The 20,659-nt window shown below is 43.9% G+C and overlaps 1 protein-coding gene across 10 annotated transcripts in view; it reads right to left on the reverse strand.

The window, feature by feature from the left end:
• ncam1a (neural cell adhesion molecule 1a) overlaps positions 1–20,659 on the reverse strand; it is a 443,331-nt gene that overhangs the window by 91,751 nt on the left and 330,921 nt on the right. For all 10 annotated transcript variants that reach the window (XM_069894934.1, XM_069894928.1, XM_069894927.1 and 7 more), the window contains one exon: positions 5,858–6,008. In XM_069894934.1, the coding sequence (XP_069751035.1) occupies positions 5,858–6,008 (151 nt within the window). The remainder of the gene's footprint in view (positions 1–5,857; positions 6,009–20,659) is intronic.

Raw genomic sequence — 20,659 nt, forward strand, 5'->3', positions numbered from 1 at the left:
GATGAGAATGATTGGAAAGGTTTATGTTTGCAAAAAATAAGAAAAACTTGCTCTCATCAAGTTGATGTAGAATGGGAGAGAGAGCCAATAATAGCCCACACTGAGAGTGAGCTGCTCACTGGAGGGACTGGAGCTTTACTGTGCCTAAATGGAGTACATTATGTTTCCATTGTTAAATTATTTGGAGACTCTTGTGTTTTAACTAGAACAGACTCGTCTAGATATGCAAATCTTCCACTGGACCAGGCTGTGCGTGGTGGTTGAAAATCACAAAAATTCTGATTGCCATTAAGTGATGACATTCAGCAACAGGACAAAACATCACCTCACTATGAGCTGTGGAACATTACAACAGCTCTTATAGATCACAGAACAGCATTGGAGAAGGCCCTTCATGATGTCCTAATTCAAGTGACACTGCTGCTTGCCCTTCATTCCTTCATATTCATGTATCTCTCAAACACCACTATCATATTTGCTTCACCACTATGCCTGGCACCCCGTTCCAAGCACCAACCACTCAGTGCAAGATATTCACCCCCATTTAAACTTCCTCTCCCCTCAACCTAAATGGATGTCACCTATTGTGTGATGGTTTTACCCTGGGAAAAGATTCCACCTTATCTATATCTAAGATTTTACAATCCTCTCTCGGGTTCCCGCTTAGCCTCTGACACTCCAGAGAAAACAACCCAGGTTTGTGAAACATCTCCCTCTTTTGCACCCTTTCCAAAGTCTTGAAGTGATCTTAAATAGAAATATTGACCTTTTCTCCCCTTAGATGCTAACCACTTCCAACACATCCTGTTTCACAAAAATAAAACAGTTAATTTTCTATCAGAAATTTATAATTTACACTGTTTGTAGTGAACTACATTATTAAACAAATATGCTAATAGCAAATGTAGATGGAAGCAATTATTAATCACTAATCCATAAGTCCACCTATGCAAATTGTCACATTCCTATTATTCCAGAGCTTCTCAGTCTTTTATCACTCGCAGACCACATCCCACCTGCATTAAGACCTATGGACCAATCAGTGCTACAGGGTTGGGGGGGGGGAAGGGGAAACACGAAGTCCTTCCTAGACCACCAACAGCATTATTGTTTTGTTTTGCTGGGGACATTTTTAGAAAATGTTCTCCTATTTAAGTTTAGTGAAAATCAGATACAATATTAAAGATAGTAAGTTTCAATTCATGAAATTATGGGGCTCATTCTTAGAATTTTTTTAATTGATTTTTTTCTTCATTACAAACATATAAGGGTTTGATTGATTAGATTAGTTTCGTCCTTTAGTTTGTTTCCCTCCTTAATTAAAAAAAAATCTTATTATCTTATTAAAACATTCCAATTAATGGGTCTGACGTGGTTGCATATATATATTTATTACTAGATTGCACTATAAGTAATTATTAATGTAGTTATCGGGGCCGCTGCCGCCCACCCTCTGCCCGGACTGGGGCCGGGGCTGCCACCGCTCTCCCTGTGCCCGGACCGGGGCCGCCGCCTCCAACTCTCTGCCCGGACCGGGGCCTCCGCCTGCCTCACTCGACCGAGGCCGGGGCCGCCGCCTCTCCCTTGCTCCTGCCCGGATCGGGGCCGTCGCTGCCTACCCTCTGCCCGGACTGGGGCCGGCCGGGCAGGAGCAAGTGGGAGGCGGCGGCCCCGGCCTCGGTCGAGTGAGGCAGGCGGAGGCCCCGGTCCAGGCAGATAGTTGGAGGCGGTGGCCCCAGTTCGGGCACAGGGAGAGCAGCGGCGGCCTCGGCCCCGGTCCGGGCAGTATGGACCGATCTAGGAGGGGAGGCAGACCCCTCCAGCCCGGGTAAGAAACCTGCATAGGAGAAGGCCACTCCGATATAAAACCTACGACCCAAGGACCTCGCTGCCACGTCCCAGCTTGCTTGGCCACGGCACACGAACCATGGGTGTAAAGGGTGGGGCCAGTACTGCGCGCACTGCACTCCACCTAAAAGCTCCTTTGCGCAGGCCCGAGGACAGGTCCACGTCCTCCCCCTCCACGTCCTCCCCCTCAAAAGATGCTCACAAACTCAAGCTAGCATGCTGGAACATCAGAACCATGCTAGACAAGGCTGACAGCCACCGACCTGAACGTCGGTCTGCCCTCATTGCACATGAACTCCTCAGACTTGACATCGACATAGCCGCTCTCAGTGAAGTCCGCCTGGCAGATGTACGCAGCCTCCAAGAACGTGGCGCGGGCTACACACTCTACTGGTCTGGCAAGCCTATGGATGAACGACGCCTATCTGGTGTAGGCTTCATGGTCAAGAACTCCATTGCCTCCAAACTCAAAAACCTCCCGACAGGCCACCCGGACCGGATTATGTCCATGCGACTCCCCCTTCAAAACAAGCGTCGCATCACCCTCATCAGTGTCTATGCTCCAACCCTCCAGGCGGAAGCAGCAGAAAAGGACAAGTTCTACACTGACCTGCGCAACCTCATTCAACGCACCCCTACAGCCGACAAGGTTGTCATCCTTGGCGACTTCAACGCTCGCGTCGGCAAAGACTCAGAAACCTGGCCAGGAATCCTGGGCAAGCATGGTGTCGGCAAGCAAGTGCAACATCAATGGGCGCCTCCTGTTGGAGCTCTGCGCAGAACAGCGGCTTGTCATTACAAACACCCCTTTTCAGCAGAGGGACAGCCTGAAGACTACCTGGATGCATCCCCAATCCAAACACTGGCACCTCCTGGACTACGTCCTGGTGCGAGAAAGAGACAAACGAGATGTGCTCCACACCAGGGTCATGCCCAGCGCGGAATGCCACACTGACCACCGGCTGGTTCGCTGCAAGCTCAACCTTCACTTCAAGCCAAAGCCCAGGAACAGTAAAGCCCCCAGAAAGAGGTTCAATGTTGGAAACCTGCAGTAGACGAAGTGAGAGGAAACTTCCAGGCAAACCTCAAAGCAAAGCTCGACGATGCAATCCGCCTCACGGACTCGTCCCCTGAAACCCTCTGGGATCAGCTGAAGACTACCATACTGCAATCCACTGAAGAGGTACTGGGCTTCTCCTCCAGGAAAAACAAGGACTGGTTTGACGATAACAGCCAGGAAATCCAGGAGCTGCTGGCAAAGAAGCGAGATGCCCACCAGGCTCACCTTACAAAGCCGTCCTGTCCAGAGAAGAAACAAGCCTTCCGTCACGCATGCAGACATCTTCAGCGCAAACTCTGGGAGATACAAAATGAGTGGTGGACTAGCCTCGCCAAGCAAACCCAGCTCAGCGCGGACATTGGCGACTTCAGGGGTTTCTACGAGGCTCTAAAGGCTGTGTACGGCCCCTCACCCCAAGTCCAAAGCCCGCTGCGCAGCTCAGACGGCAAAGTCCTCCTCAGCGACAAGATCTCCATCCTCAACCGGTGGTCAGAACACTTCCAATCTCTTTTCAGTGCCAACCGCTCAGTCCAAGGTTCCGCCCTGCTCCAGCTCCCTCAATAGCCCCTAAGGCTAGAGCTGGATGAGGTCCTCACCCGGGATGAGACATATAAGGCAATTGAACAACTGAAAAGTGGCAAAGCAGCAGGTATGGATGGAATCCTCCCAGAGGTCTGGAAGGCTGGCGGCAAAACTCTGCATGTCAAACTGCATGAGTTTTTTAAGCTTTGTTGGGACCAAGGAAAACTGCCTCAGGACCTTCATGATGCCATCATCATCACCCTGTACAAAAACAAAGGCGAGAAATCAGACTGCTCAAACTACAGTGGAATCACGCTGTTCTCCATTGCAGGCAAAATCTTCGCTAGGATTCTCCTAAATAGAATAATACCTAGTGTCGCCGAGAATATTCTCCCAGAATCACAGTGCGGCTTTCGCGCAAACAGAGGAACTACTGACATGGTCTTTGCCCTCAGACAGCTCCAAGAAAAGTGCAGAGAACAAAACAAAGGACTCTACATCACCTTTGCTGACCTCACCAAAGCCTTCGACACCGTGAGCAGGAAAGGGCTTTGGAAAACACTAGAGCGCATCGGATGCCCCCCAAAGTTCCTCAACATGATTATCCAACTGCACGAAAACCAACAAGGTCGGGTCAGATACAGCAATGTGCTCTCTGAACCCTTCTCCATTAACAATGGCGTGAAGCAAGGCTGTGTTCTCGCACCAACCCTCTTTTCAATCTTCTTCAGCATGATGCTGAACCAAGCCATGAAAGACCTCAACAATGAAGACGCTGTTTACATCCGGTACCGCACGGATGGCAGTCTCTTCAATCTGAGGCGCCTGCAAGCTCACACCAAGACACAAGAGCAACTTGTCCGTGAACTACTCTTTGCAGATGATGCCGCTTTAGTTGCCCATTCAGAGCCCACTCTTCCAGCGCTTGACGTCCTGTTTTGCGGAAACTGCCAAAATGTTTGGCCTGGAAGTCAGCCTGAAGAAAACGGAGGTCCTCCATCAGCCAGCTCCCCACCTTGACTACCAGTACCCCCACATCTCCATCAGGCACACAAAACTCAAAACGGTCAACCAGTTTACCTATCTCGGCTGCACCATTTCATCAGATGCAAGGATCGACAACGAGATAGACAACAGACTCGCCAAGGCAAATAGCGCCTTTTGAAGACTACACAAAAGAGTCTGGAAAAACAACCAACTGAAAAACCTCACAAAGATAAGCGTATACAGAGCCGTTGTCATACCCACACTCCTGTTCGGCTCCGAATCATGGGTCCTCTACCAGCATCACCTACGGCTCCTAGAACGCTTCTACCAGCGTTGTCTCTGCTCCATCCTCAACATTCATTGGAGCGCCTTCATCTCTAACATCGAAGTACTCGAGATGGCAGAGGCCGACAGCATCGAGTCCACGCTGCTGAAGATCCACCTGCGCTGGGTGGGTCACGTCTCCAGAATGGAGGACCATCGCCTTCCCAAGATCGTGTTCTATGGCGAGCTCTCCACTGGCCACCATGACAGAGGTGCACCAAAGAAGAGGTACAAGGATTGCCTAAAGAAATCTCTTGGTGCCTGCCCCATTGACCTCCGCCAGTGGGCTGATCTCACCTCAAACCATGCATCTTGGCGCCTCACAGTTCGGCGGGCAGCAACCTCCTTTGAAGAAGACCACAGAGCCCACCTCACTGACAAAAGACAAAGGAGGAAAAACCCAACACCCAACCCCAACCAACCAATTTACCCCTGCAACCATTGCAACCGTGTCTGCCTGTCCCGCATCGGACTTGTCAGCCACAAACGAGCCTGCAGCTGATGTGGACATTTACCCCCTCCATAAATCTTCGTCCGCGAAGCCAAGCCAAAGAATGTAGTTATACATATTTGCTTATTTAATAATTTCTCCCCTTTTGTATATATTTACTTGTATACAATTAAATCATTATGTAATCGTCATTTATTATGTATGCTTATATGTTAAACTCAAAAATATTTTAAAAGGAAAGAATGTTCTTTTTTTTGTTGCCAAATTTACACCCTTGTTTGACATATTACTTGGTTATTAAAATCTGTAATATGTCTTTCTTGTTGCATTCCTACTGATATCTATACAGGTTGGATGCAGTATTATAGAATATTAATGTTCAAAGGAAACCAGAAAGGGATTGAAATAAAATGATTAATAAATTAAAAAGATAAATATGATTAACAGAAGAATTCTAATTTATTTTCTGCTACATTTTATTAATGTGAATAAACAGTGGATGGAATGACACGAGGTAATTTCTAATTAACTATCTTAATCTATTTATGTAACACTAGAATACTTGATTAGCTTGAAGACCACATTATAAAGAGAATGAAACTGCATGTGAGAGGACATGGGAAGATTTATAGGGGAAGATTAAGTGATGTTAAATTCTCACTTACACTGAACTTCGAGGAACATGGATTCCGAGTCCTGGCCAATTGAATTTTTGGCTTTGCACACATATTCACCCGAGTCAGTGTGCTGAATATCCTTGAGAGTCAGTGAAGAAACCCTTGCATAGCTGTGAACCTCGATTCGCCCATCCATGGTCTGTCAGGTGGGAAAATGTGATATTAGCAATGGTTTGTGAGGAAGCACTGATCACATGCCACAGGCTAGCATCAGGTACCCTTTAGCATTTCTCTTCAACATTACCTTGATTTACATTCCTTGGGAAATTAATTCCAATACAAAAAAAAGTTGCATTCATCAATTTCGTAACTAACAGATGCTTTAAAGTTCCATAGTTCCATAAATGTTATAAAAGTTTACTTCCCCGATACAAAATTCTGTTTTATTTTCCTCTGATTAATGGGCTTTTAAAAAAACAAACAATATACAAATGAATATAAGCAGTTGTTGATGAAAAGCTGATGTCGAGAAACGCTAAAATACCTGTGAAACCAATGATATCCTGTGAAACCAATGATATCTTAAGGGAGTGAAGCTCCCTATGATTTACAGATCGTTGTCCAGGCAGTATGTGCTCTAATTCCTCTAACTTCAACCACAATGGAAATACAACATACAAACATATACATTGTACTTGGCAAAAGCAGCCAGTCGGAAACCTATAATTTGTCAGTTTGGTGCTTAAATTCTCTGACTGAAATTGATATCTTGTTTAAATCTCTCCTTTTGCGCACAGCTCTCTTAATTCATCTTTCATTCTTCCTTTGCCATCACACATTTCTCTTCATACATCTTCTGGCTTCCTTGCATCCAGCACTTGCTACCACTCTTTTTATCCTCTGTGAATTTCCTCCACAAGGAGCAAAACTATGAAGGTCAATGCACCTGCCCAACCTTCACTTGATTCACAATCCCTTGATGCCCGTCTCATGGCATCAGCCCTCACCTCCACACACACCCGATTCTGCCTGTCCCTGCAACACCCTGCACTCTCACATCCCAATGGCCTTGAGGCAACTTTCTCTGATCGCCATTCCAAGTTCTGTTCGCGAAATGGAAATGATTTTGTCTCACTGCTTTCCCAATTTTCCTGGTTTGTGCTTGAGGCTACCTTAGAGAATAAAATATATTGGCACATCTTGGAACAAAGCAACATCCCAATTCAACTGGGCCACTTGGGTGGTTGAATAGGGAACACCAATGCTTCCTTACAGTGGGTTTAACCAGGTAAATGTATTATTTATGAAATCTGCGAGCAGGCATTGGAAATGGCAGTGAATGCGAACTTTGTTACCTCTCACACACCTTATCACCACACAGCCACATACTCACGCACAGGGGGTTAGTACAGCAAGAAAAACAGAAGAGCATTTACATAGAGAACTTCTGGAATCCCAACAACAGTTCCCAGTAACTGCTGCAGTATTCCCAGATCGAGAGAGTTTCATTTAATCTTCTCTCATCGTCCTGAAATATTTACACGGGTCACTTTAAATTCAAGACATTTTCTTGTCAGCAGGCCAGGAAGTCTTATATATTATCTGGAAACCATTCAAACTCTATTATCATGCATTTGATTTATTATTGGAGTCTAGTTAAGATAAATAAGATAAAATTGAGTCAAATGCAAGGAGAAAAAGGTAAACATATTAATCAGGCTGAAGAATTGCTTATGAAACTGTGTCAGGAATATTATGAGGCACTAAATAAAGTTTATAACTGAAGAGCTGAACGAATGTTACAAAGTGGTCGTGATGTACGGGAATTGTGCAGACTCAACTGGTCTCTTGCTCTTTGCACTCTTTCTGGCATTCAGCTTCTCCATGAACCTTTCTGATATTTTTGCCTGAAGGCTGCCCTTAGGAGTTTTGGCAGTGAATGCAATTGCACTTGTGTAAATTATGCATTGATCCAAGGGAAGTTTTTTCCTTGGTTTGATATAAAGGACATTTTGAGAAACTCCTTTTAACTTTCCTTAATATGCTGCCCAATCAAGTTGGAACTTTTTTTTGTGATTAAGTCCAGTTCTTTTGATCCTCTTGAAGATCCTAAACTGCTAAAAAAAAGTTTTGTTAACAATTGGAGACAGACTTCACTTTGCCTCTGGAGACAGGTACCTGCCCTCCAATGACTCCATCTACACCTCCAGCTGCCTTGGAAACTTGCCAAAATATTAAAAGACCTATCCCAGCCACACTCTCTTCTCCAAACCTTTGTCTGGCAAAGGATATGCAAGCTTGAAAACATGACCCTCCAGATTCAATGACAGTTTCTCAAACAGCTGACTGTGGACTTCAGGTGGGGGAAATCAGAAGAACACAAACCAGTCCTCAGCGAGGGGTCAGCATTTGAAAGGGTTAAGAACTTAAAATTCCTGGGTGTCATCATCTCTGAAAATCTGTTCTGGGGCCTCCACGTCAATGCAATCACGAAGAAGGTTTGCCTGTGGCTATACTTCATGAGAAGTTTGAGGAGATTTGCTAAGTCACCAAGGACTCTTGCAAACTTTGACAGATGTGCTGTGGAGAGCATTCTGACTGGTTGCATCATTGTCTGATATGGAGGTGCTAATGCACAGGACAGAAAAAGTCCAGCAATTTATCAAATTGCCCAGCCCAGTAGCATGATAGGCAGCAGTTCACTCCATCGAAGAAATCTACAAGAGGCAGTGTCGTAAGAAAGCAGCCTCATGGACCCTCACCATCCTGGCCATGTCCTCTTCCCATTGCTACCATCAGGAAAGAGGTACAGACCCTGAAGACGAATACCTAGCACTACAAAAACACCTTCTTCCCCTCCACCACCAGATTTCTGAATGGACAATGAACCACAGACACTATCTCACTTACTCTTCCTTTCCACTAACTTCTTTATTTTGAAATGTAATTTCTAGGAATAGTTGCACCTGGGATGCTGCTCCAAAGCAATCAATTTAGTGACATGCTCATGATTCTTCTTCATTTCTGTCATTATAGGATTCTTGAATGGACCTCCCATTGGTAAAAGAGGGTACCCTTGCACTGTTTCAACTGTACTTCTAGTTCACCTATCATAGTAATAGGTGAACGGCAGATGCCATCTCATTGGCTCTGTACAAAGCCTTGGAACACCTGGAGAGCAAAGATACATACATCAGGATGCTCTTTATCAACTAAAGTTCGGCATTTAACACCATCATCCCCTCAAAACTGATCAGCAAACTCCAAGACCTGGGACTCAACACCCCATTCTAATTGGATCATGGATTACCTCACCTCCAGACCACAATCCATGAAGATTGGTAACAACTTCTCCTCCACAATCTCCATCAGTACTAGAGCACGACATGGCTGTGTTTTTAGCCCCCTGCCCTACTTACTTGACACCTACCACTGTGTGGCTCGGTATGACAACATTTGCTGACGATATCACGGTAGCGGGTTGTATACAGTCAGGGGATGAGTCAGCATGGAGGATGGAGATTGAAAACTTGGGTGAATGGTGCATCAATAACTATCTTGCATGCAATGTCACCAAAACGAGGAGCTGACTGTTAACTTCAGGAAAGCCAGAGGTGTACAATCCAGTGATCACTGGGGGATTAGAGGCGGAGAGGGTGAGCAAATGTAGGTTCTTGAGAGTCACTATCTCAGAGATCTTTCCCGGACCCAACACACCAATGGCATGGTGAGTTCCTCAGGAGTTTGAGGAGGTTTGTATGACACCAGAAACCCTGGCAAATTTCTTCAGAGGTGTGGTGGAAATTGTGCTGACCGGCTACATCATGATCTGGTAATAGGAACACAAAGGCCCCTGAGCTTAAAAGCCTCCAAAAGATAGTGAACACAACCCAGGACATTACATGCAAACCTTCCCCACTATTGAGTTAATCTATAGGGAATGCTGCCGTTGGAGGGCAGCAGCAATCATCAAAGATCGCATAACCCAGTTCCCGCTCTGTTCTCGCTGCTGCCATCTGGAAAGAGGTCGAGGTACTACAAGACTCACACCACCAGGTTCAGGTACAGCTGCTATTCCCTCCACCATCAAGACTCTAACAAAAAACAATCGGAGATTCATTTAAGGACTATTATTTATGCACTTTATTGATTTTCTTTTTGTTCTCTCTGTACTGCACAGTTGTTTACATTCATTATCTGTTTACAGTTCTTTGTTTACATGTTTACACTGTCTACAGTTCATTTTTTGGCTATTAATGAGTGGGAATTTTGCCTCGTCTGCAGGAAAAAGGAATCTCAGGGTTGTATGTGATGTCATCTATGTACTCTGCACCCTACTCTATAACCTGAATCTCAGCATGGACAAGACAAAGGACGTGATTGTGGACTTCAGGAAGACTAGGGATGACCACCCTCCACTGCATATTAATAGGTCTGTAGTGAAGAGAGTAGAGTCCACTTCAGAGGTGACCTATCATATCTCCACACATTAACATCTCCTCAATTGTCAAGAAGGTGCAACAGCGACTGCACTTCCGTAGAATGCAACGTTACTGGCCACCATTCTGCCAACTTTTTTCAGGAACTCTATAGAGAGCGTGCTGCCTGATTACATCAATGTGGTAATGGTTACAGTGCTCTTCAAACTTTTTCTTTCCATTCACGTATACTTTAAGTACTGCAAATATTCGAGTATAATGCGAAAAATTTTGTTCTGAAATTTGAGCTCAAAGTGGGGGGGGGGGGGGTCGCATTACACATGAGGTTATAATTGAAATTTCTGCCAGGTTTAACAATGTAGTCGGCTGCTGTTACATGCTAAACAACTTGAAGATGCAACTATTGAAAGCTCTGTAGGTAGTATGATGAATAAATAAATCTAGATTTCAATTCACTGCCCGACTTGTGCTGGCAGTCTCCTCCCCCTCGCCCACTCAAGTCACACTGCCGGTCTCCTCCCCTCGCCCACCTGACTCGCGCTGCCGGAGATGCAATGATTGAAAGCTCTGTATGATGTTCGTTGGTTCATTATGAACCATTCATTATCAGCAGCTGACTACATTGACGGCAGCGCGACGAGGTTGAGGGGCAGGAGGGGGGACAGACGGCAGCGCGACTTGGGCGGGAGAGACGGCAGCACAACTTGGGTGGGTGAGGGGAGGGGGATTGTATTATACATGGGGGTAAAATTTTTCTCCCTTTTTCCCCTCAAAAATGGGGGGGGGGGGTCGCATTATACACAAATATTTACAGTAATCTTTATGCCAAATGTGCTCTGATGAGTAAGGGATTACTTAAGATAGTATGTGAGTGGGAGAAAAAGGTTGAGAATCACTGCTTTAGATCCAATTGTTACTGAAATATTTTACTTGAGAAAATTGTCATCGGAGTTTTGAAACCATGCAGATTTCAGTCAATTTGGTACAATTAAAACAGTGGTTTGCAAACATTTTTTTTCCCCCACTCACATACCACCTTAAGTAATCCCTTACTCGGACTTGTCAGCCACAAACGAGCCTGCAGCTGACGTGGACTTTTTACCCCCTCCATAAATCTTCGTCCGCGAAGCCAAGCCAAAGAAAGAAATGTGAGTGGGGGAAAAAAAAAATTGAAAACTACTGCTGTAGAACATCAGATCAGAGTTCAAACCTGAAGACCATAAAAGGAACAGGGAGGATCAATGGGGTTGCCCTTCCTCCCATCAAGGTGATTGACCAAGATTGTTCTTTAAAAAGGGATAGCAAATCAGTGAGATCCCCTATCACCCTGCATGCAGCATCTTTCAGCTTCTTCTGTGGGGAGAGATACAGAAGTATCAGAGCCAGAACCACCAGGCTGAGGAACAACTTCCTATGCGCAGTGAGAATGCTGAATTAGAGTTAAACTGCTAAAACAATTCCCTGTGGCTCTACTATTTGTTAGTAATATTTATTTTAATGCATGTACATAGGTTCTGTGTATATGTATTGTTTGTGTGTTATGTCTGTATGTGTTTGCACTGTGGACCGGAGAATAGTTTCATCGGGTTGTACTGATACAATTGGATGACATATCAACTTGATCCTGAAACTTTGTATTTGCCACAAGATTACCATCACTGTTTGACTATCAATTAAATTTCTGAATTTCTGTCTCACCTGCACCACCTGTCTGGATAGCACTTAAAGCTTTTTATTGTATCTCAATGCATAAGACAATTAACAATTCAATAAAAAAATACATCTGAGGTCCAGTATTGGCGGCTTGATGCCTGGTACGAGTTCCTTCCATGGACACAGCCCTGAGACATCTGTCACTCACAGTTAAGGCAGATATAATTATTCTCACTGTAACAGCAGAATATTCCTGGGACACCTTTCAATGCCTCATCCTTCCTTCACCAGTTTTTCCTCACTTGCCTGACTGCATGTTATCTCTTAAGGTGCTGCAAGAGTCCAGGTGAACAGAGGTTGGAGAGTCTTGCGTCCTCCAACACAAACTTTTCTCTGCTGCTTTCATCTCCGACAGCGGTATACAGTGAATGCAAAACTCTTAGGTGCATTGCTGGGAGTGGGATCTGGGCTTCAGGTGCACTTTTCTTGAAAGTGGCTTGATACTTGCCTTCATTAGTCAGGGTATCGAATACAAAAGCAAGGAGATGACATTGCAGCTCTACAAAACTTTGGTTTGTCTGGATGTGGACATTCTATTATAGGAAGCTTGTGGAGGACTTGGAAAGGGTACAGAAGAGATTTACAGGCTGCTGCCTGGATTAGAGGATGGGAAGCTCTGGAGTGTCAGATGCTGAAGGAAGACCTGATAATGTTTATAGAATTCTGAGAGGCAGTCAAAATCTTTTTCCAAGGGTAAAAATTTTAAATACTGGAGGACACACGAGAGGGGAAAGAGATGGGTAGGGTCCTTTTTTTAAAAAAAAAATCTCCATAGAAAGTGGCTGGTGCCTGGGACAGATTGTCAATAGTGGTGGAAGCAGACGCAATAGTAGGATCTTTAGGGGCTTCTGGACAATGAATATGCAAGGGGTAAAAGGATGGGGATCACAAGCAGCATCAGACTTTTGTTTAATTTGGGCATCTTATTCAGCATAGACATCGTGGGCCAAAAGGCCTTCACTCTGCTTATTTTCCCATATCCTCTGGAGCTGCTCCTGGTCATTAATGACATATTGGGCAGCAGTAGTCTGTAGAGCTCGTCGAAAGAACCAAAGACTTGTTGATCCAAACCAAGGCTTTTATTAGCAAAAGACAGGAGCTCTTCACAGGTGGCCGACCAGTCCGGAATGATCCGACCTGGCTAGGGACACAACCCTTTAAGGCCCAGACAGTAGGCGTGGCTTAGCTCTCAGCCAATCGCTGTAAGCACAGTCTAGATACAGTAACTATATACACTATATACATTGGTGATAGATCTGTACTATCACATAGTCAAACATCTCTCTCTTACTAGTTTCACCCAAGCCCAAGCCCCATACAGATGACCGGACTCCTTGAATCCTGTGAGAGTGTACCTTGTGAGTGAGTGCTCCACTCCGCAGAACAATCACGGACATCTGCCCTGTCGGACACCAGAGACTGATGGTGCACAAACGATCCCAAACAGCAACCTTCCAAACAAAACTGAAGCCAAATAAACCGTTCACATAGACCACGAGGAGTTCAAACAAATATTCTTTGTGTGGAGATGAAAATGGCATCAAAGGATGTTATAACCCACTTTCCTGCGATATCAGATGTGTTAAAATGACACATTTTTCACAATGATGGATTGTAACTCTAGCCTGTCCTCTATAGAAACAAAAACTGTCTGCATTGCCTGTGTATGAAAAATAGTTTGTTTCATTCAGAGCACCAAAGAATTGCTTAGCTCATCCTCACAAAAATCTAGTAATTTCTAACAAATCCAACACTTTTCTTCATTGAAACCAGAATGACCGATTTTGGACATTACAGCTGCAAATGATTCCAGTGGGATAAGTTTCATTATTCCGTACAAGCTATTGCTTCACAATAATTTTAATAAGAATTAATTTTTATTGTCTTTAATTGTATTTATTTGATTTTAATTTCATTGAGTCACAGCAACAAACTGCCAATTAAATTTTAATTTTACTTTGCAATTGCAAAATAAGCTAGCAAAGACTTAGTGATGGTAAATGAACTGAGCGTCTATTCCCACCATGACACTTAGTCCATCAATTGTCAGGGACCTCCACTAATCAGAAAATTAATTGGATCAAGTACGCAAAAGGAGCAGTCGAGAATAATTTAGACATATGCATAGTTTGGCCAAGACATTTGCAACAAAGGGCTTTGGATTTTTGAAATCTGAAATAAATCCAGCAAATTCATCTGTGAGATATAGGAGGAAAAATATGCCATTCAATCCATCGAGTCTGTTCCACCATTCAATCGCGAGTTGATCCATTTTCCCACTTAGCCCCACTGCCAAGCCTTCTCCCCATAACATTTGATGCCAATCTAATCAAGAACTTAACAATCTCTCCCTTAAGGTACACAAATCTGTGCAGAAGCTGACAAAATGATAGACGTTACAATTCTCTCTTCCGCTATTGGTGCTTTCTGACATTATTTCCAACATTAATTTTTTATTTCATATTTGATAAACAGTGTCTGGACAGCAAGACCACCATGTAGATGAGTTTTCAACTTCCCAGCTACTCAACACTTTAAACTTACCCTTCAACTGATATGCATTGTTTTGTTAACAAAGAAATGTTGGAGGAACTCAGCAAGTCTCACAGCGTCCATAGGAGATAAAGATATGTAACCGACCTTTTGGTCCTGAGCCCTTCTTCAAGCTATGAATGAAAAGCAGACAGGCAGCTGAATAAAAGGCTGGGCCAAAGGAAAGAAAGGGCAGGGCGGGGAGCACCGGCAAACTTTCATGTTTCACTGTATTATTTTGTAACACAGGTCATATGTTGAAGAAATTACACCCCCATTGCATGGATATCTCAGCTGCATGAAGACTATATGGTTGAATTCATCCCAATTGTTTATCTGCTGCTACAATAGTCGGGTTTTACACAGTAATTAATGGGACCAAGTGAAATGGAGACAGTGCTACAACAATAGCATTGAGCTGGACAGATGTTCACAGATGTTAATACAAATTCCACCTGAGGGAACTATAATTAATCTAATTTAATATATCTGTAATCATAAATGTGGTAGAAAAAATTGAGAAAGTGAATCTGCTGGAAGAACTACACCCCCTGGAAGTAATCTACTCACCTGGTCATGATGGGATAACAGATTGCAGGGCAGTTCTAAAGCTTACTTCTGCTCAATTGTATTGCTGCCCATGGCCTGAAAAGGGCATTTGGTGACAGGGATTAAATGATGTCCATGCACAATGGTTGAATGGAAATAAAAGCAAGCCGACTTCACCAGTAATTGTCTTAATCACTGGAGCAACAAAATTAACCCTGGAGTTAAGATTCACAAGGCTTTTGATGGAAATGCAGAACCAATTAAACAACAAATGCCTGATATTCTTGACAAAACTACCAATGTACATTTTAGGGACCATTTTATTGGTGTGAGGCACTTAATGTCAAATTAATCTGGTTTTCTCCAACACAAAAATATCGACATGGACTAACCGGTACGGTCATCAGCACTACATGAAAATAATGCAGAATTGACCACCTTTCTTTCCAATTTTGCAAATTAAAGTATCATCTCCATCATTAATACCTCATTTGGCATTTGATTTTAATCTTCCAACTTTCATGATGCCAGGTCCTTGAAATATTCAAATTGTAATTAGGATTTATATGATATTAATACTTCAATAGATAATCCTCAAGATTACTGTTAGCATAGCGGTTAGTGCCGCACTACTACAGTGCCAGCAATCTGGATTTGAATCTGGTGCTGTCTGTAAGGAGTTTGTACACTCTCTCCATGTCGATGTGGGTTTCCTCCGGGTGCTCCAGTTTCCTCCCGCCTTTCAAAAACAGACCGTTGTAGGTCATATGGGTAGAACTGTGGTACAGGTTAGTGCACCAGAAGGGCCTGATTCTGTGCTGTATGTCTAAATTTTAAAAATAATTAAAATTGAAAACCATAATGTGCAGGCACTTTGGCCATCCTGGAAAATCACTTCAAAGATGCGATGAACTTGAATATACACTCTATGAGAACAGATTCTTAATGTACTTGCCTTAAAGATTTTAGTAGAGGTTCTTAACACAGTAAAGTTAGCAATCAAAATACCAGCTGTTTGGTAATGCTCTTAAAGATCCTTACACAATTTACCATCAGGTTCTATAATACTAATTTTCTTTGGATATTAATGATACATGTTCAGCTGGTCAGTATCAAGTCACAGGACACAGGACGGTCTGCCACTAAAATCAGGCTGTTCACTTGCTGTTTAGACCCAGCCTCACAAGTTTTGATACTCAGCCAAAGAAAATTTAAGGTAGTGATTAACATTTGTGGTTTTTACAATTGAACAATCCTGGTGGTTGACAGCTCAATATAAATAGTGAGCAGCGCTGGTCGATTTATTCCAGTTTACTGCATCACAGTATCACCAGCTTCCATATAATCCACCTGTCCAATAATACAGCCAAGAGCATGCATTCAGACTGCAGATTAGTACATACACCAATAAATAAAACCCACACCCTGCCACCTGGCAAAGTAAATAGCTTTCAAACAAAAGCAAGAGTTTATGCAGATGATGCAGACTGCATTCTGCACTAATAAACATTGCAATGCAGTTCCTTCTCACTGGTGTATCTATGTGACAAGGCCCTGCCTATAATCAGCTGACATAATTCCATCTGCTGTGTTCGTACAGTATGGAATTCCAAGTTCTGAAGCATCCAGACAGGCTGCAACATTCCATTGCTTATGGACTGAAATTTGTCAGTGAGAGATTCAGAGGATCCATTGCATCACTTACTTCTGACAAGCCCACAGGTCATCTTAATTAAACGGATCAAGGGTTGATTAGTTCCATGCATTGCAATTAAATATTGAAATCCAACACCAGCCATCGATGTACATTATTCCATCCTATGCAATATCTGATTTCTCTGCCCAAGGATGTAGCGGAGGCTGCCTCTAAATAGATTTAATGCACAACTAGTTAGATTTTTCCACTGTAAGAAAATTAAGCGAATAGGATAAGGAAGGTAGATGGAGCTGAGTCCATGGCTAGATCAGCTTGATGGGCCAAATAGCCTCCTGTGGTCATTTGAAAGGAGAACAGCAGTAAATAGAAATCTCTAACAGGAGGTTTTATTCACAGTTTTATGGATCTGGAGTCATGAGGAGGTTACTGATAGACTGAGACAAATGGAGAGAAGGGACATTGAGTGATTCTCGGGATGAAGAGAGATTGAGTATCTTCAATGGTAAATTAGAAGACGAAAAATGACCTCATTGAAACATACAACTTTCTGAGAGAGGTTGAAGGAATGAGTTGATTCCTCCAGTGGATTACCTTGAAAAAGCGGGCAGAGGCAAGTAATACTGCAGAAAAGTTTTACTTGCTTTTATTAAGTTGCAAATACTTCTCCAGAAGCTCAAGACACATCATGAGTTCTCGTACTGAATTTTTAAACAGGATTCCCCATTGTACAGGACTGAACTTTTCTGTTCAGGAAGCTGAGGATTGACAACTGTACTGTGGAACTGGTGAATGGAGCGCTGAGGGACCACAGACCGCAAACCCTGGTCCCAATCATTGACATTGTAACAGTGTTGCGCTAACCGTGCCGCCCACGACAGGAGGGGAACATCTTATATTCTTTCCAGCCATTCATTCACAGGAGTTGAACCACCAGTTGGTCAGGAGTCACATACAAGGCCAGGCAATGATGCAAATTTCCTTCCACCAAAAACAACCATCTAAACTTCTTTGTAAGCCACCCAGTGTACCTCTACGATGAGAGAGGTTAATTACCAGTACTTGAGTTTCTTTGTTGCAGGTTGGAACTTGAATATGTGTGTGTCATGAATCAATGATTCCAACCTGTGGTGATGTTCTACAAATGTGAATTTCAACACATTGACTTCATGCTAAACTGGAACTGCATTCAATCCAAGGATAATCATTAAATAAGGATGACTGAGCTCTTTAAGTTTATTTACAACATGGTATAAGCCAATTCTGGCCTTTGAAAGCTGTGCTGCCAAATTATACCCAATTAACCCACCAACCTTGTATGTTTTTGGAACATGGGAAGAACCTGGGACATCCGGGGTTATGGGGAAAATGTGTAAACTCCTGACAGAGTGTCAGATTCGATCAAAAGAAATAATCTCTGGGAGTAACTGAGCAGGTCAGGCAGCAATCATGGAGAGAAATTTGCTGGATCTCAGGATAGTGAGAGGTTATTGGACACTGAAGTTCAAAACCATACTAGGTGTGGAAGAGTGAACATAGAAGTGGGGTGGGGGGGGGGAATAGGAAGAAGGTATATCAGAATTAAGGAGATTGGCAAAGCACCCACAGGTGCTGTGAGGAAAAACAAATAACATGGAAACCTGATACAGAATATTCCGGTAGTACTCAACAGCTGAAATTTACAAACCTTTATCACTCCGCATTCAGCCTGCACAACCACTGCTTGTGCTATACATTCTCTTGGTCTCACCTTACCAAGTTCATTCCATCCATTCCTTCCCATACTCAACAATTTCAAACCTGTTTGATTGACACACTTTGAAAAGGGCCACAGACCTGAAACATGAACTCAATTTCCCTCTCCACAGATGCCAACTCACCTGCTGAGTGTTTTCAGCATTGTTAAATTTCATGAAATTGGCTGCTGTGGTCACGTTCCCCTGCACAGGGAGAGCAGCTGGAAGATCTCTGGATCCTATTTGTCACAATTAGACAGACAGAGTGACCTCATAGTCTGGTGAAATATGATGTTCCACTAGTCTCCTCTTAAAAGGGCCATTTTCCAGGAGCTGTCAATGTTCGACTTTTTTGTCTAACAGAAGATGTGATTTTAAAAAAAATGTAAATATAAGGGTTTTTTTCCCAGTATACAAGACAGACTCTCTTAACCTGGTTAATTGGTTTTCTACAGGCGCACTGCAGGCCCTTTCAGGTGGTCTGAACACCCCCTTCTAAAGCCACCTAATCTGCCTAGGGGCAGATTGATTACTCCATCAACCTATGACCCAACTCCCCGCTGCCTGCCGCCCTGCTGCCTGACAGTCCCTGCACCACTGGGGAAGGGAGGTTGGTGGGGGCTGTCAGGGCAGGGGTGGCCGTCGGGGGATGTCGAGGCAGGGCGGCCAGCGGGGGACTTTGGGGCAGGGGGACAAAACGTGGCATAGCACTGGCGGTCTTCCCTAGCCCTAATCCCCCACGCAACTGGAACTGTTGTGGGAAACACAGAGCGGTTCCACCTGCATGGGGGATTAGGGCTATGGAAGATGGCCATTGCTATGCCGCATATTTATGACGTGTGGCGCTATGGCACCAGTCACCCCTTCACCATCAGATCCGGAGGGTGCTATGAGGCACCTCTGGATACGAATAGGCCTTTTCAAGTGGACCAGGCTATGCTGCTGCAGCCTGAAAGGTGTGTTTGCAGTTTTAAATCCACTCCTGTCGCCGGCCTCAATGCAGAGGGTTCACCTGAAAGGGCCTTGTGGAAACTGCCTGGCAGCATTTCAGCCTAGTTTGGTAATTCAAGTGCTCAGGAATGCAGAAAGGTGCAGAAGGTAGCAATCAGAGCCAGGTACATCACAGGCTCCAACCTCCCATCCACTGAAGACATGTATGTGAGGCGCTGCCTCAAAAAGGCAGCCAACATCATTAAGGACCCCCTCCCCCCCCCCATCACTTAGTCACAACCTCTTCTCGCTGCTACCTTCAGGCAGAAGGTGTGCTGCATCATGAAATCCAGCATCTCTAGTTTAAGAACAGTTTCTTTCCAACAGCTATCAGGCCCTGGAACCTCTCCTTGATGCACTAATCAGGGACAGCTCCGACACTACAAAAGGACTGTCTGCACTACTGCAGGTCCCTTTTTTTTTTGCAAAAGACTACTGTGAATATTATCCAGCTATCTTGTGTGTTTATTGCCACTTTTAAATTAAATTAGCTTCCTATATTTTTCTCCATCACACCCCCCCCCCCCCCCCCACCCAAACACACACAATATCTGTTTGGCTGCAGCAAGAATTTCAGTGGCAAAGTACAAGACAATAAACATTATAATTATCTCAAATTAACTCATGTAAACAGGTCCCGTTTGATAGCTCAATACTATACAGAGATTTTACTGAAAGGCTGCAGGGAAAATGGTAAAGACCTCACAGTTCGGCGGGCAGCAACCTCCTTTGAAGAAGACCGCAGAGCCCACCTCACTGACAAAAGGCAAAGGAGGAAAAACCCAACACCCAACCCCAGCCAACCAATTTTCCCCTGCAACAGCTGCAACCGTGTCTGCCTGTCCCGCATCGGACTTGTCAGTCACCAACGAGCCTGCAGCTGACGTGGACATTTACCCCCTCCATAAATCTTCGTCCGCGAAGCCAAGCCAAAGAAGAAAAAAAAATTAAACTAAAGGTACCCAGTCATCAATGAGTAGCACACATTTTATTATTATTATATCAAAAAATGCTTCAATAATGTAGAATAGAATTTGGGTCGAAGTCTGATTTCTGTGAGACCAGTTAGAGTCCAGTATTCTTTTTGATGCAGGATTAAATCAACGTCTCAGTGCACAGTTAAAATGATCCCATTGAGTAGACCTGGATATGATGCCAACTGTCAAGGCAATAACTCTTGGAACCAATACGAAGGCTAGCAGACCTGGAATATTCTTTTTCAATAATCTCTATCAAT

The sequence above is a fragment of the Narcine bancroftii genome, chromosome 8 (genome assembly GCF_036971445.1).
Source record: "Narcine bancroftii isolate sNarBan1 chromosome 8, sNarBan1.hap1, whole genome shotgun sequence".
NCBI classification, from domain to species: Eukaryota; Metazoa; Chordata; class Chondrichthyes; order Torpediniformes; family Narcinidae; genus Narcine; species Narcine bancroftii.